Consider the following 16,072-nt stretch of genomic DNA (forward strand, 5'->3'; position numbering starts at 1 on the left):
AAGCCATGTGTAAAGGAAACGGATCCTCTGTATTTCTTTTGAAATGGACAGAAATGGTCATTTTATTTTGTTGGACTATTTTATCCTTCCTAAATGCACTAATCAGATCTTCTCAATTTCATTTGGAATAGAGAGAATCCTTCCCCATGAATTCAGATCATCTCCAGTTCAATTGAACTAGAGAGGAATCAGTTCCTTATATTTGAAGGACACTTTTCTCTACAAAAAAGTTAAAGAACAAAATTACCCCTCAGATATAAAGAACTAGCTCCCACTTCATTTAAAATGAAGAGGATCCAGTTTGCTTCTCCATGTGTAACTGTGTAAGCTAGTCTACATTTAAATGGGACTGTAATTGACATTGATGACCAAGTTAAAAGAAGCTTTTATCTCAGCCATTACATCTTTATTGGATGACGTACGTGTTGTGATTAAGAAGAAAAAACATGGGATCAAAGATGAGGCACTTAATGGGATCTGTTAGCCATTTCCAGGCGAGCATGAAGGAGTGTACAATAAGGATGTGTAACCTCTAACTAACAACCACTTGTGTTAAGGAACAACCACTTTTATTCATTGATAGTTACTCTTCAGAACACGTAAGCTGTCTTGTCTCATTCTGATCTTGGATCAACTACTCTTCTTCATCAGCATTCCGTTATAAAGATGTCATGACAGAATCTATTAGAGAGCAATGAAACCCTAGCAATTTATCATGACATTCTCATAACCGTCATGACAAAATCTTAGATCTTCATTTGACATCATCTTGTCATTATGTCAACCTGATGGAATCCCATAACTACATTTTCATCATCAAATTGTCTTGACGAAATTACCCGTAAATGAACATTTCTGAAGCATTTATTGCACTGTTCATGGAAAGGTATAAATAGAGCCTTGAGCTCTTTTTCCAAGGTTAAGCAAGAGCGTGATATTTTGCCTAGATTGGATTCTAGAGCTCTTCTTGCTTCGTTGTCTCTTGCTTCAATGGTTTCTTGGTTTCGTATTGTTGATTTATCTTTGTGATATTATCTAAGAGCTTATAGATGGAGTCGATGAGGAAATGCACTAAGTGAAGATCGTCGAGCTTGGAGGCATGCCAGATGGCTTGCTGTCTTACATTGGGTTGTAAGTTTTCCTTTTGTTTGTAATCTGGATTTTCAACATAGTGATTTCTCGGGTTTGGTTGCCCCGGAGTGGTTTTTCCCATTGATGTGTTCTTTGGATTTCTCACTTCGTAAACAAATCTTTGTCTTATGATTGTCATGTGTATGTTTTATGTTTTGACCATTTAGTTGATAACATTGCCTGTTTATTTTGTTTGAGAATATTACATGATCCGTGTATTCTTTTAGCATATATTTGGGATTAGCTGAGTTAGGATGTTCTATGGTTTCGTGCTTAGATATGCTTATATACTGGGGTCACGCCTCTCATGAGGACATGAAGCATGTATATATGTATAAATGAGTTATGTCTTATATATACATATTAAAATTTAGATGGGTTTGTATGTGTATTTCTGAGTGTGAGTTTTGATCATGCACATAGGTGTTCAACTAAGATATTATACTTTAAGTTTTCTTAACTACATGGTTTATTTCATTAGCTACAAAGTGTTTATAAATGTGATGATGAGTAGCTGTTATTCTAAACTCATATAGAAAGCGAAAGGTCAGCTCATTGCCAAAACTTAGTAATTTATATACTTACTGATACCGTGGACTCATATATCCATTGTGCGAATGTGATGACCCCACAATCGTGCAGATGTTGTAGGTTGATGGATTAGTGTTAATTTGAGGGCGAGCTTAGAAGTCATTAGAGGGTAAGTTTGGATATGGTAGCAAATGCCATGTGTGGCATTTGCTGTAAGATTGTATAATCATTTATATATACGTTGAGAAGAGATTGTGTATGACTTAGAAGCTGTGGTTGGTTTTATTGTTGAAATTATAAGCACAATTTGCAATAATTTATTACAGGATTTCCATTGCGTTGATTTATTTATTTAGGCATTAGTGGTAGTTGTTGTGCCAAATACCCACCTAAATGAGGCAAATACTTGGTACATTTTACTCGCAAGTGCACAAGATCAAACGATAGTATAACAGACAAATACGAGATCATTCCTATGAGGATTGGTAAATTATGTTTAGAAGTAATTTCCTATTTAATTAATCGATAAAATTCAATTGTCATGATTGAATTAAAATAAAGAAATAAAATAAAAGATAAACTAAAACTAAAAAGGATTAGGGTTTTGATATCCACCACTAATCAGACTAATTAAGATAACAATATGCCAATGCACCAATCATACCGGTATATTTAATATTTGCCAACCTAAGAGCATGGGTATATACTCCTTAAGCTATAGATTTTCCTAAGCAACGAACTAGATATGGGTGTATACTCTAATTCTTTTCTCTCTTAAAGGATTTAGCATGCGTGTATACTAAGTTGTTTTTTAAGAAAGCATAAATCTTTGAAAATCGACAAACACATGAGGCCTAGGGCATGTGTGTATACTCCCGGTTCCCCATGTTGATTAAACCAAGAACTCGGTGTGAGATTGTTTTGTTACCCTTATTAAACCCAGGACTCGGTCATCCAAATTGATTTAATTAACTAATCCATACCACATGCATATGTTGATTAGGCAAACACATATGAGGAATTCAATAAAACAGGAATTAATCAAGTTAAATACACCAAAATATAATTGTAGCAAAGGCGCCAATATTGAAATCCTAAAAAGACATGATTAGGGCTTCAATCTAGCCCAAATTAAAATATAAACTACATAACAAAATAAAAGGTGGAAGAGAAGAAAAACCAAAACTCCTCTTGATCTAGCCTTCAGTTCCTTTCCAGAGCTTGTGCCTCTTTCTCCACACTTTTTCCTAGAAGCTAAGATGTCTATTTATAGGCCTAAAGAAATCTTAGAACCCCTAGTAAACCTAGAAAATTCGTAGGGTTCAGTCCTATTACAAGTGGGACTTGGAAAACCCTAATATGGAAGGAAAGGGAATTCTGGCCGCAACGGACTGTTCTCTAGCACCCGGGTGCGATCGATCGCAGCCCGTATGTGCTTGATCGCACGTCTGCGATCGAGTCTCCTTGTGTGCACGTGAGCGCAAGGTTGCACTTGCTTGTCTGGACCTTTCTGGAAGCGCGCTCGATCGTAGGTCCCCTGCGATCGATCGCACTACCAGAATGCTTTTGCTTGCTTCAAATCTTCTAGCTTTTTCCAAATATTGTCCTTTAAGCCCAATACTTCTAGGAATGCTTTCTTTTCTTCCAAACACCTGTAAAACAAAGAAAATATAGAAGGGGAATAAAATAGCACAAATTAACAAAACTAAGGATTTAACAAATATAAGTTAAGGGCTAAAATATGAATATTTTGGCACTTAACACACTTCCAAACTTACATATTGCTAGTCCCTTAGCAATACAAAACTAAAAACAAACTGAAAACCAAAAAATAAAAAGATAAACCCCTAGGAATTCCCTAGAAGACGAGTGAAGTCTTGTGAGGGTTTTCCAAGAATGTTATCCACAAACATTATGCACAAGTTCATGTTATCCAAAAATTGAAGTATCACTCAAAATCATGATTTTCATTCATTAGCAAGTTTAAAAAGATAAACTCCACCTTCACAATGAATTAAAATTTTAAAGTTTAATTACTTACTAAAGACCTGCTAAGGCATCACAAGTTCGAAACAGTAAAGTGAACTAGCACACAAATATGAAGCTTCCAATTATTTCTAATGTGCAATGTCTTATTATCTCAAAGTTCACTGAATTCCCCATTAAAATGAATAACTATGTTATATTTTTCTTTTCTTGGTCAGGCTGTGCAATGTTCGGTTCCCCTAAGCTTTCTAATTGACCCATGTAACGAGTGTTAAGTCAATGACTCCCAAACTAGGTGGTTTTAGGGCATTAGGTGTAGAGGCACCCCTACGACTTACTAACTTGAGTAAAAAAGTCAACGAAACCAAACTAACCATGACTTTAACCAAATCAAAATTCTTCACCTTTTGACGTGAACACTCAATGCTTTAAGGTAAAAGGTCCAGTTACTTAGTGAAAGGCTTATCAATGATTTTTTTTTTTTTTATTTATCACAAATATATATATATATATATATATATATATATATATATATATATATATATATATATATATGCCAAAGTATCCATCTAATAAATCATCCAATTTTACCTAAGACATAGAAACACGCATATCAGACTTTCATGTCATACCTCACAAATTATATGCTAATGTGCTTGTGTAAGATCAGATCAAACATGTGAATTCTCAACTGTCCTAAGCAAGTAACCAAACTGAAAAATTTGATTATCAGTTCATGTGTTCAAAATTTTAAGCTCACCAATGAAATTAAATCACAATTTTTAAGATCAACCAAAATTTTAAGACAAGATTCAGGAGTTGATCATGATTTGATGGAATTTGCAAAAATACCCATAGCTGAATCTTTGCAAGCTTTTTATATAAAATAATAATAATAATAATAATAATAATAATTAAATTAAATTAAATTAAAAAATTAAAAAATTAAATAAAAATAAATAAATAAAAAGATGGGTATTTTACAAATTCTGACAAGATTTAATGACAAAACCTAACGGAGGGATGACATTCCAAAAAATTAGGAGGGGTGTCAAAATTACCAAAATACCCCAATTTGTTTGAAAAAAAAAAATTGCAAAGATTCAAGCATTGATTAGGATTTGACGAAGTTTGCGAAAATATCCACGCCTGAATCTTGATAGGATTTAACGGAAAAATCTAATGGAATGTTGGCATTATAAAAAGTTAGAAGTTTGATACACTAAATTTAGAGTTTTTAAACTTTTTTGGGGGGGGGGGGGGGAAGGGGGGAGGGAAGGTTAATTGCAAAAGTGATGGAAGTTCAGGAGGATTAAATGAAGTTTCTACTTATAAAACTAACATTTATTAAGGCCTGTTTGGGATTGCGTTTGAGCGGCCTAAATGTGCTTTTAACACTCAAAAAGTCTGTTTAAAGAAAAAAGTATTTGTTTAGTAAAAAAAATTAAAAGCACTTTTAAGGGTCCAAAAAGCCTAAAAATGACCAAAACGCACTTTTGACAAAAACTTAAAAATAAAGCTTTTGCCCAAAAGCTATTTTTGACTTAAAAGCTCTATTTCTCAAACTCAATCACAAACAGGCTCTAAGAGTAATTATAGAAGTCACTGTTGTGTCCCTTTTATGTCACTCCAAGAATGAAGTAGCTTTTAAAATTACCATTTGATCAAAATTCAATATTAATCAATTACAAGTTAAACGGTAATTTTAAAAGCCACATCATTCTTGGAATGTCTACACAAGGACATAAGAGAGACTTCTAGCATTACTCATTTATTAAAATAAATGTAGACTCGTTTGGGCGAACGTCACACGAGTGTCGCATGAAGTGTCAGTCATGCAATTAGTCACAATCTCACTCGATCCTTGTTGAGCGAACCTCGAGCTAAGTTTGCATTATTTTCTCATAACACTCCCTCGAGTAGCTGTCGAGCGAAAGTTCTACCACAGTCTTGGTCGAACGAGAGTGGCGTGACATTTCTGTCACCCTACATAAATTGCATGTCAGCCCTCCTCAAGCTTTAGAAGCTTTCTTCCTCCACTCAAACTTCTCCATGAAGTCCTGTGTAAAGGAAACGAATCCTCTCTATTTCATTTGAAACGGATAGAAATAGTCATAATATTTTGTTGGACTATTTTATCCTTCCTAAATACTCTAATCAGATCTTCTTAATTTCATTTGGAATTGAGAGAATCCTTCCCCATGAATTCAGATCATCTCCAACTCATTTGAACTAGAGAGAAATCCGTTCTTTATATTTGAGGGACAATTTTGTCTCCATAAAAGTGGAAGAACAAAATTACCCCTCAGATATAAAGAACTAGCTCCCACTTCATTTAAAATGGAGAGGATCCAATTTGCTTCTCCATGTGTAAGCTAGTCTACATTGAAATAGGACTGTAATTGACAGTGATTACCAAGTTAAAATAAGCTTTTATCTCAGCCATTAGGGCTTTGTTTGGTAATGGGGATGGGGTTGGCCCAAATACTATTCATCACTATTTCCCAAAAAAATCAACATCAAAACATTCTAACTTTTTCACTTTTAATATCAAATCATTAACTTTTTATTATTATTCAAATAAAAAAATCACTACAAAACAAAACTTTTTCACTTTTTCATACCACTTTTTCATTTTTTTATACCAAATATTCTTACTTTTTTTTCACATCAATTACAGTGTTTAGGCCATCCACTTTGCCAAACAACCCCTAGATCTTTATTGGATGACGTACATGTCGTCATTAAGAAGAAAAAACATGGGATCAAAGATAAGGCGTTTAATGAGATCTGTTAGTCGTTTCCAGGCGAGCATGAAGGAGTGTACAATAAGGATGTGTAACCTCTAACTAACAACCACTTGTGTTAAGGAACAACCACTTTTATTCATTGATAGTAACTCTTCAGTACACGTAAGTTGCCTTGTCTCATTTTTATCTTGGATCAATTACTCTTCTTCATTTTCTCTGCACTTATGATAAAGAGTTTATTCTTTCAAGTATAAATTTTCTTAAAATTCAAAGATAATTTTTATTGTTATGGTAAGAAATATGTACTTAAAAGTATAAACATAAAAAATATATATAGCATTTCTTAAGAAATTTTTTTTTTTTTTTTTTGTTAGTCTAGGAGGTTTGTTTTATATGTATTATCTCCAGACATACAAGCAATGGGATAACGATCCTCTTCATTTCTTTTGAAATACAACAATTTCATTATGACAAGGAAATAAAGTTTTAGGTGTAAAATTTTTACATTATTTTAATTTTTTTTTTAAAAAAGTATTAATATTGACTTTATATATACAAATTTTAAATTTCGACTGTAAAATAAATATTATCCGTTTGTTTCCCTAGAAGAGGGGGAAAGAGAGAAACTAATGTGTGGAATGTTAATAGAGGTCGGTTCTGGTATTAAATGCCTCTACCAACATCTAACAAAACACATTAATTGCACCAATGAAAATGCTCCAAGTCATGTTCTTAGCCATCTTTCTTTGTTCCAGACATCTGAAGATCTAAGGCAATGACGATATAAGTGATTGAGAAGAAAAAAAAACTGAAATTTTCTTGGCAGTTTGTCACACAAAAAAAGCCAGTCTTCTAAAGGCTGCTGCTTTTGCATGGTTTATCATCTCTCTCCCAAATTCCCGGTCAAATTCACAACCCCCTCATTCAACTCTCATTTCCTCACATCTTTCTTTCCTCCCCGCAGCATGATCTCTCTGTTTTAGAGCTTTCTAGATATAGATATTCTGGGTTTTTTGCAGAACTTGTGAAAACCCATTGCCTGAAACTCTGCAGAAAAAAAAAATGAGGAACAACCCTGCAGAAAACGAGGAGGCGGTGGGGGCGGAGATAGAGGCAAGCAAGGCTGCAGGGAACGGGATTGTTGTCTGTGGATTGAGTCCTCTGAGCGAGACGCTTTGGAGGGACAAGGCGACCACAGAATTTGTGGGTGACGTGTCTGCCAGGCTGACATGGAAGGATCTGACGGTGATGGTGACTCTCAGCAATGGGGAGACCCAGAAGGTTTTGGAGGGGCTTACTGGCTATGCCGAGCCTGGATCCATCACCGCCCTCATGGGTCCCTCTGGCTCCGGAAAATCAACCCTGCTCGACGCTCTTTCTAGCCGGCTTGCAGCCAACGCTTTCCTTTCTGGAACCATCCTCCTCAATGGCCGCAAAACCAAGCTCTCTTTCGGGACTGCAGTGAGTTTTTCTTCCTTCTTCAGAGGGAGGCATGCACAGATTTCCATTTTTTTTTTTTTTTTTTGGTTTAGTTGATTTTTGGTGCTTATATATATAATATCTTTGCTTCGGTATTTGATCCTTTGTTTTGGTCGGCAAGATTAAAAAACAGGGCCTATATAGACCATTTTATTCCTTTCTTTTTTCTTTTTTTCTTTTCTAATCATTTTATTCCTTTTTTATTAAAAAAAAAAAAAAAAAAAAAAAACAGGAGAACTATTTTAAGTAAAGAAGACTTTTTTTTCTTTTTTTTTTCTTTCTAATTGAATAAGGAAAAGGGTTACGGGGAGGATCATTTCTGCTCCTGATCAACAAATCCTAAACGAAAAACAACAGTACGAAAATATAAACAAAGAGTAGGAAATGAGTTAAATAAGTGACTTGATCCTCTCAAAGAGCCGCACAAGGCGGTTTATTGGAGACAGTGTGAAACTGCAAAATTGAGAGCAAAAAATATTATTTGGTAAGAGACAATAGATGAATAATTGAAAAAAAAAATGCCTACTCAGTTTTATTTTTTATTTTTATAATAGTAGTATATGGTTAATTAGGAGCCTGCAATCGAATTTAGCAAAATTCTCATCTTTCTTATAAGTCGTGGTTGTTTGTAAAACTAATGAATTTTTTGTAAAGATAGGCTTGGTAGCAAGGCAATTTACTTTTGACAATTAAGAATACTTTTTATACTCTTACTTAAAGTAGACTTGGACATGTTTTTCTTGTACTTTTGTATAAAACTCACGTCAGCATCAAATAGGCTATGTAAGCTTTCTTTTACTTTTGTATATAATAAAGTAATTTAATTACTCACGTTAGAACTTCCACTCCTTGCTGACCTCTATATGGTATATATGTATATTAGAAAAAGATAAATCATATAAATATTCTCTATTCCATTTGTGACATGATTCGTTAAAAAATTTGGACGGATGAGAGGTTATTTGCCCGCTCTCAACCCCTGTTTTGGAAACTAATGGTGATGTTATTTGATGGAAACACAGGCGTATGTGACCCAAGATGAGAATTTGATCGGCACTCTAACAGTACGGGAGACAATTTCATATTCAGCTCGGCTACGTCTCCCCGACAAGATGCCATGGTCGGAGAAACGTGCACTGGTTGAGAGCACCATAATAGAGATGGGTCTCCAAGATTGCTCTGATACAGTAATTGGAAACTGGCATTTGCGTGGAATCAGTGGAGGAGAGAAGAGAAGGGTCAGCATTGCTCTTGAGATCTTGATGAGACCCAGATTGCTCTTCCTGGATGAGCCAACCAGCGGGCTTGATAGGTTAAGCTCCTACACTTTTACTATCTAGCTTGTATATATTGACACGTACAAATTACAAAAATAAAAAATAAAATAAGTTGTATTGAGATCACAATTACTTAACTCAAAAGCTCATCAAGCCTATAAATTTGGTCCAACTATGATTTATATATTATTCACTCACAATTTTGACAATTTTTTTATTTTTATTTTTTTTTATTTTTTTATTTTTTTAATGTGGGACTCAATCTTCTTATACTCACACATGCATACTATGTACTAATCTCTCTTTTACTTGTAAGTTCATCACTATATATATTGCTACACTCCAACTAAAATATACATAAGCTTTTTTTTTTTTTTTTTTAATCAATCTTATGTGCCGTCTATCATTTGTAGGCTATATGTATTTACCCGCGCATGCACTTTTTGCCCTTATTCTATAACTCTTATTTGTGCTCGTGTCATGAACCTTTACTCCCTACTCCCGGGATTCTGTCCATGCTCGCACCTTGTATCTTTGTCCATATTCTAATGACTCTTGTTTGTACTTGTGCCATGAACTTTTGCCTCATACTCCACAGACCATTGCCCATGCTCATACTTGCACTTTTATTCCTATTTCAGGGACCCTTGTCTGTGACTGCACACTCTACCATACCCCAAACATACCATTAACTTTAATACCATTTGTTAGGAAGATTGACATTTGAAAAGTCGTTTAGTGAGACCACAATATAAAATGTTGAGACATCACTCAACCCAAAAACTTACATTTATAGCATAGTTCCTATGAAAGTCTCTATTTTTTTACACTCATACTTTTGTATACTCGATAAGCCTCGGGAGCTTGGTCTTAGCCTAAATTAATTATAATATCTATAAATTTAACTTCTTGGTATCTTCTATTTTCTTTTTCAATATGATGTTCCAAAAATACTATTTTAATCATGCGTAAATTGTGACTTCACTTTTGTAGTAATTAGTATATATCTTATATGATTGCCAAAAACTTTGGGGTTAAATTCAAAAGTGGTCCTTGTGCTTTTAGTTTGTATTAGATCAGTATTTTTCCACAAGTGAACAATTAGTCCTTGTACTTTTTGACATTCCATTAGTGGGTCGTTTGCCACATGTTTAAAAAAAAATCCAATTACTCCAATCACGTAGTGCCACATGTACTTTCTTCACATAATCATTGCCTGACAATTATCAAATATTGCCAAATTAATTCTCCATCTATTCCCCTTGCTCAATGCCAGTCCCGCCACATCACTAGACACAAAATTGTCCATCATCAAATCAAAGATTTTCATCCATGTCTAACCCATCCTCGTTGCCCCTGCATTGCCATTCTTCACATAATTTGTCCTTCTCTAAAGTGCTTGGATTTTTGTTGCAGTGCCTCGGCCTTCTTTGTTACACAAACTTTACGTGGTCTGTCAAGAGATGGGAGGACAGTGATAGCCTCCATTCACCAGCCAAGCAGTGAAGTGTTTGAACTGTTTGATCAATTGTACTTGCTTTCTGGGGGCAAAACTGTATTTTTTGGCCAGGCTTCCGAAGCATACGAGGTGAGAAGCAATATTTCTTTTTATTTTGCATTTGATTTCGTAGAAAATGGAGGTCTTACATATATAGGGTTGTTTTTGCAGTTCTTTGCACAAGCTGGGTTCCCCTGCCCTGCTTTGAGGAACCCATCTGATCATTTTCTCAGATGCATCAATTCTGACTTCGATAAAGTTAAGGCCACTCTAAAAGGATCCATGAAGTTGCAGGTACGACCTTTAAATTTTCCTTCTTCGATCTGCTTTGAATTATACTTCCAAGTGTTCACTCCTAATGAAAATTACTATTAGACAAAATAATAAATGAAAGTACATATAGTGTAGGTTGCCTTTGGGATTGCGATTTTTATAAGCAGGCAAGGGGGATTTATTTGAAAAAGCCCAAATTTAAACTAAGATCACAATTTCGTATAACAAATATTTGATAAAAGAATATTTTTTAACATATTTTACCAAATGCCTTTGCGATTTTAAAAAGTAGTGATTTCAAAAAAGCAATTTTTAAAATCGCACTTATTAAAACTGCAAAATCCCAAACAAGCTCATAGCATTTAATAGTAATTTTCACTGTCAGATGGAATAAATACTTGGAAGTGAGCACTTGAGAGTATGTGTAACATTTGTCATGTTATAAATTAGACATTTGTACTCTTAGCTTGTGGGGCACCCAATGTGCAAGTGGCGGAGGCTAGAAAAAGTGTAGCCATAGTTGTAAAATTGATGAGATTGTAGGTGCGGAGTTGGGTGGAAGGTTGCTATTTTTTATACGTTTTCAATTAATTCAACTCGCTATTGGCAATTTTTTATAAATGTACTTCCAAACCATACACTTTTTGTAATTTTGTTTAAAAATCACATTTTTGGCCTGCAAAATCGCAAGGCCAGACGGACTTTAAATTGATCAATATTGGATTAATGGGTTATGAATTCAAGGCTGCATTTTATATTTCGTAGTTTTCTTCCTTAGCTAATTTGTGGCTTTGATATATATATTGGCCGTCTCTGCTCAGTTTGAGGCAAGTGATGATCCACTAGAGAAGATTACCACAGCGGAAGCTATTCGAACCCTTATTGACTTCTACCGTACGTCTCACTTCTGCTATGCAGCGAGAGAAAAAGTTGATGAGATATCCAAAGTCGTAAGTTTTTCATCTGATTGATTGATTATTCTCATTACTTTGGTGGGCATGCATTTGTTGTAATAATCATTGTGGTAACAATGGAGATTTCTTTGGCGTATGTTGCATGCAGAAAGGAACTGTGCTAGATGCACGAGGTAGTCAGGCTAGTTTCTTCATGCAAGCCTTCACCTTGACCAAGCGTTCATTCATCAACATGTCAAGGGACTTCGGGTATTACTGGCTTAGGCTTGTAATTTACATTGTTGTCACTATCTGCATTGGGACCATCTATTTGGATATTGGGACTGGTTACAATTCAATTCTGGTAATGTTATTACTTCTTTCTCTTTCCCTTTTCGCTATTTTTTATTTTGGATAACCAGGGCTTCTTCCCAACTAGACCCCCGAGACACCGTGCAAAATGCTCTCTCTATATGGGTCGGGTAAAGATCGAGTTTTCGCATGCAGGCTTGGCCCCAAATGGGAGTCAAACTTTAGAACTGATGTTTCATGAGGCACCAGGGCCAAATGACTTATCACATTATCAAGAAATTGAGAGTACTTGAGCTTGCCATAGGCTATTGTTAAATAAGAAGAAGTCCGTTGGTGTTGAAGTTGGAACCATCGTTTACTAAGATTTATTTTCTTGTTTTACTTGATATGAGGCAGGCAAGGGGATCATGTGCATCTTTTGTGTTTGGTTTTGTAACATTCATGTCAATTGGGGGATTTCCTTCGTTTGTAGAAGATATGAAGGTAAGTTTAATGATCATCCCATTCACCTAGTCAAACAATCAAACACTTAGATGGCAGAATCTAATGATTTGATTTTCAACTCTTCTGATATGTGCAGGTCTTTCAGAGAGAGAGGCTAAATGGCCATTATGGTGTGACTGCATTTGTCGTCGGCAACACACTCTCTGCAATGCCATTCCTTATTCTCATAACTTTCCTCTCTGGAACCGTTTGTTACTTCATGGTCCGCCTCCACCCAGGATTTGAACATTATATATTCTTTGTTCTTTGCCTTTACGCCAGTGTCGCTGTTGTTGAGAGCTTGATGATGGCCATAGCCAGTATTGTCCCTAATTTCCTCATGGGTATCATCATAGGGGCTGGGATTCAGGTTTGCATCTTCTTCCTACATATTGGATTGCAAAGCATATATAAATATCTATATGAAAAAGAGAAATGTAATGTAATAGACTGTTATACGATTGGAATGACGTTATAAAAAGAAATAAACCGTTTTTTTACAATAAAAACTGATTTTTACTGTCACATCACCTTACTGGGAAGGAAATGCACCAATGCAAACAGCTTAAAAAAACATGTCAGAACATGATTCATACTCTAAATTAACATTGTGGTATTCTTCACATGTCAGGGCATATTCATGCTTGTGTCTGGATACTTCAGACTTCCAAACGACATCCCCAAGCCTGTGTGGCGCTACCCCATGTCATACATCAGCTTCCATTTCTGGGCTCTGCAGGTAAAATGATTACCATAATCATCTGGTTGATGACGTTAAAACAACACTTATCTAAGAAGTTTAAGTCAATAGGAAAAGACATGGGCTTAAACTCCCATTTAATCAGCAAGGCCCAACACGTGAAATGAGAGGTGAATAACAAAGACAATGTTCAAACTTATGACTTTTTGCTCTGGCACAAGGTCCTGAGTTCAAACCATATCTTCGTCATTCACCTTTAATGAAATATTTCACTTGGCCTAATACATGAAGAGTCGTCTCTTCCTATTTGCTTAAACTTTTAAGATAAACGGTGATTTAATTTTACCGCTAAAACGGTAAGTAACTAATTTAAACAATGTATGACAAGGACAATGTTCAAACTCATGACTTTTTGCTCTGGCACAAGGTCCTGAGTTCAAACCATTCCTTTGTCATTCACCTTCAATGAAATATTTCACTTGGCCTAATACATGAAGGGTTGTCTTTTCCTATTTGCTTAATTAAGATAAACGGTGATTTAATTGTACCGCTAAAATCGTCAGTGACTAATTTAAACAATGAAAACTTTACAGGGACAATACCAGAATGATCTCAAGGGCTTGATGTTCGACAACCAACCACCGAGTACTTTGAAGATCCCGGGAGAGTACATCTTGGAAAATGTTTTCCAGATTGATGTGCACAGATCAAAATGGGTGGATCTGAGTGTGATCTTTAGCATGATAGTGGTCTACCGCGTCATATTTTTCATCATGATCAAAATTAATGAGGATGTGACCCCATGGATCAGGGGTTACATAGCAAGAAGAAGAATGCAGCAGAAGAATGGCAACCAAAATACAATAGTTTCTCCCAATGGTCTTACTCAATCTCCATCTTTGAGAACCTATGCCAACAATGGTAAAAAGTAGACAGACAGGAGACAGCTGCCATAGCACACAATAAAGAAGGGTTAAAAAGTCATTTCAGTACTATGAACTTGAACAGGGATTGTAGCAAATGTTCTGATAATTTTTTACCTCCACTAGTTTGGACGGCACATGTGCTTGACAACATAATTTGTAACGTAATATTTAATTCTGCAAGTTTCTCCACACAAATGTTTTGGAAATGACAACATTAGCAAGTCAAATTTCTTGGTGTAATATATAAATTTAAAGTAAAACTAAAAAATTATAACAAAGTTATTACTACTTCCTCGGTTTCTCCCCATAAACAATGTCATACTGTCAAAACTAAAATAAAAAAAAAAAAATGAAAAAAAAAAAAAAAACTAAAATCATAGATTTATAAGACAAATAAAGCATATACATTTTACAATTAAAAACAAGATCGTTTGTAAGATGTATCATGTGACATTGTGACTAATACTTGGCAAATAGATCTTCAACTAAGACATTTTACATTGGGTGATATGGCTTTGCCTCCATCTCTCAAAGTATTTAAAGAATTGATATTTATTTCCACACTTTTTACTAAATTTGGTTCTCTTTTTGGTAATCCTATAATATTATTCTTAATTATGGGGGAATTTTTCTTCATTTATTGTCCAAAATTTTCTTGTTTATAGAATTTTATTTTGATAATCATAATTAAGAAAAATAAATACTTGTTCTCTTTTGAGTACAATTGAATGGCATGAGAGGATATAGTTGTAGGAATTATAATATCAAGTTACAATGGAAGAACACAATGTAGCGCCCTCAAACTAGCCTTGACCATTTTGGTAGGGTTATTGACAATTTTTCAAGTTAAGTTAACTAGAAACTAACTGAAGGGATCCGTCTATCTAACATACTCATAATAAATGTAAGCGAAAGGTGAAAATGTCAGATTTAAGATATCTAAAAGAAATATAAGGCATGCACGTATTACCATTCATTATAGACTTGGAGCTTCTAATCGAAAACAATCATATCAGTCAAACCTGGTATATGTAAGACAGGCTCCTGACTTCCCTCCATATAAAGTTCTCTTAAAACAGATAATCTGACAAACCACAAATCGTAAATCTAAGACTTAGTAAGTAAACGCAAAGTCGAGTATGGAATGAGCTCTTGTTTATATGTAAAAATCAACATGTATTTTCTGGTAAGCAAATGAGGTATTGCCTCTGTTATTACACCATAAAAGCATAGTTTTGATTTCAGAAATGTGTATGTGTAATCCTAATGACAATCGCATATAAGCTTTAATAGGTCATAACTATTATACATAGTGTACACGAGATATTAACCATTATCAGCAATGTTGGCGCTGTCTCGAGGAACTTGTAATACAATGTAAGTGCCCCCACTATTGTACGCTACAGTGCATAAAACAAGCAGCTCGACCGAGTTTAACCTCAGGTGGCCCACTCTATTAATAATGTACATCTTGTAGTGACCCGTCAATCAAACATGGCTGCGCCGATTACAAAACAACCATTCGATCCAAAATCCATATAACACTCACATTTGACCATATAATCAATTTTATATAGTAAGCCCATAGCCATTATACCGTACGTACTAGTGTACTATATCATACAATTCATCTTAATAATAGTTATTATGGCATTTACCCAGTCGTGAAAAGTAATTATGCTCATAACATACACATGCTCATTCAACTAACATATCTCACGTTTTTATTTATCTCATACACTCGCTCAAATCCTCCGACATTCTAAGTACCTGCTATAACGAAACATGGTTCATTGTTATGCGTAGTACTAGAGAAACGATTACAAACACGTA

At 34.9% G+C, this 16,072-nt stretch overlaps 1 protein-coding gene across 1 annotated transcript; it reads left to right on the forward strand.

Annotated features, from left to right (window-relative positions):
- The first annotated feature begins 7,177 nt into the window (after positions 1-7,177).
- Positions 7,178-14,454, forward strand: ABCG11 (white-brown complex-like protein). The gene is made up of 10 exons (XM_059597644.2): positions 7,178-7,859; positions 8,900-9,189; positions 10,571-10,742; positions 10,824-10,946; positions 11,747-11,875; positions 11,988-12,182; positions 12,527-12,613; positions 12,711-12,983; positions 13,245-13,352; positions 13,907-14,454. Exons 1-10 carry the CDS (start codon positions 7,461-7,463, stop codon positions 14,243-14,245), a joined length of 2,115 nt encoding a protein of 704 aa, XP_059453627.2. The 5' UTR covers positions 7,178-7,460; the 3' UTR covers positions 14,246-14,454.
- The last annotated feature ends 1,618 nt before the right edge of the window (positions 14,455-16,072 follow it).

This window comes from Corylus avellana, chromosome 7 (assembly GCF_965113065.1).
Source record: "Corylus avellana chromosome 7, dhCorAvel1.hap1.2, whole genome shotgun sequence".
NCBI classification, from domain to species: Eukaryota; Viridiplantae; Streptophyta; class Magnoliopsida; order Fagales; family Betulaceae; genus Corylus; species Corylus avellana.

Bases quoted from the DNA above. Each gene is read 5' to 3' on its own strand.
- ABCG11 (XM_059597644.2), top strand. From the start codon at position 7,461: ATGAGGAACAACCCTGCAGAAAACGAGGAGGCGGTGGGGGCGGAGATA. The intron at 10,743-10,823 runs GTGAGAAGCAAT...TTGTTTTTGCAG, and splicing joins AGGCTTCCGAAGCATACGAG to TTCTTTGCACAAGCTGGGTT. The intron at 12,984-13,244 runs GTTTGCATCTTC...TTCACATGTCAG, and splicing joins TCATAGGGGCTGGGATTCAG to GGCATATTCATGCTTGTGTC.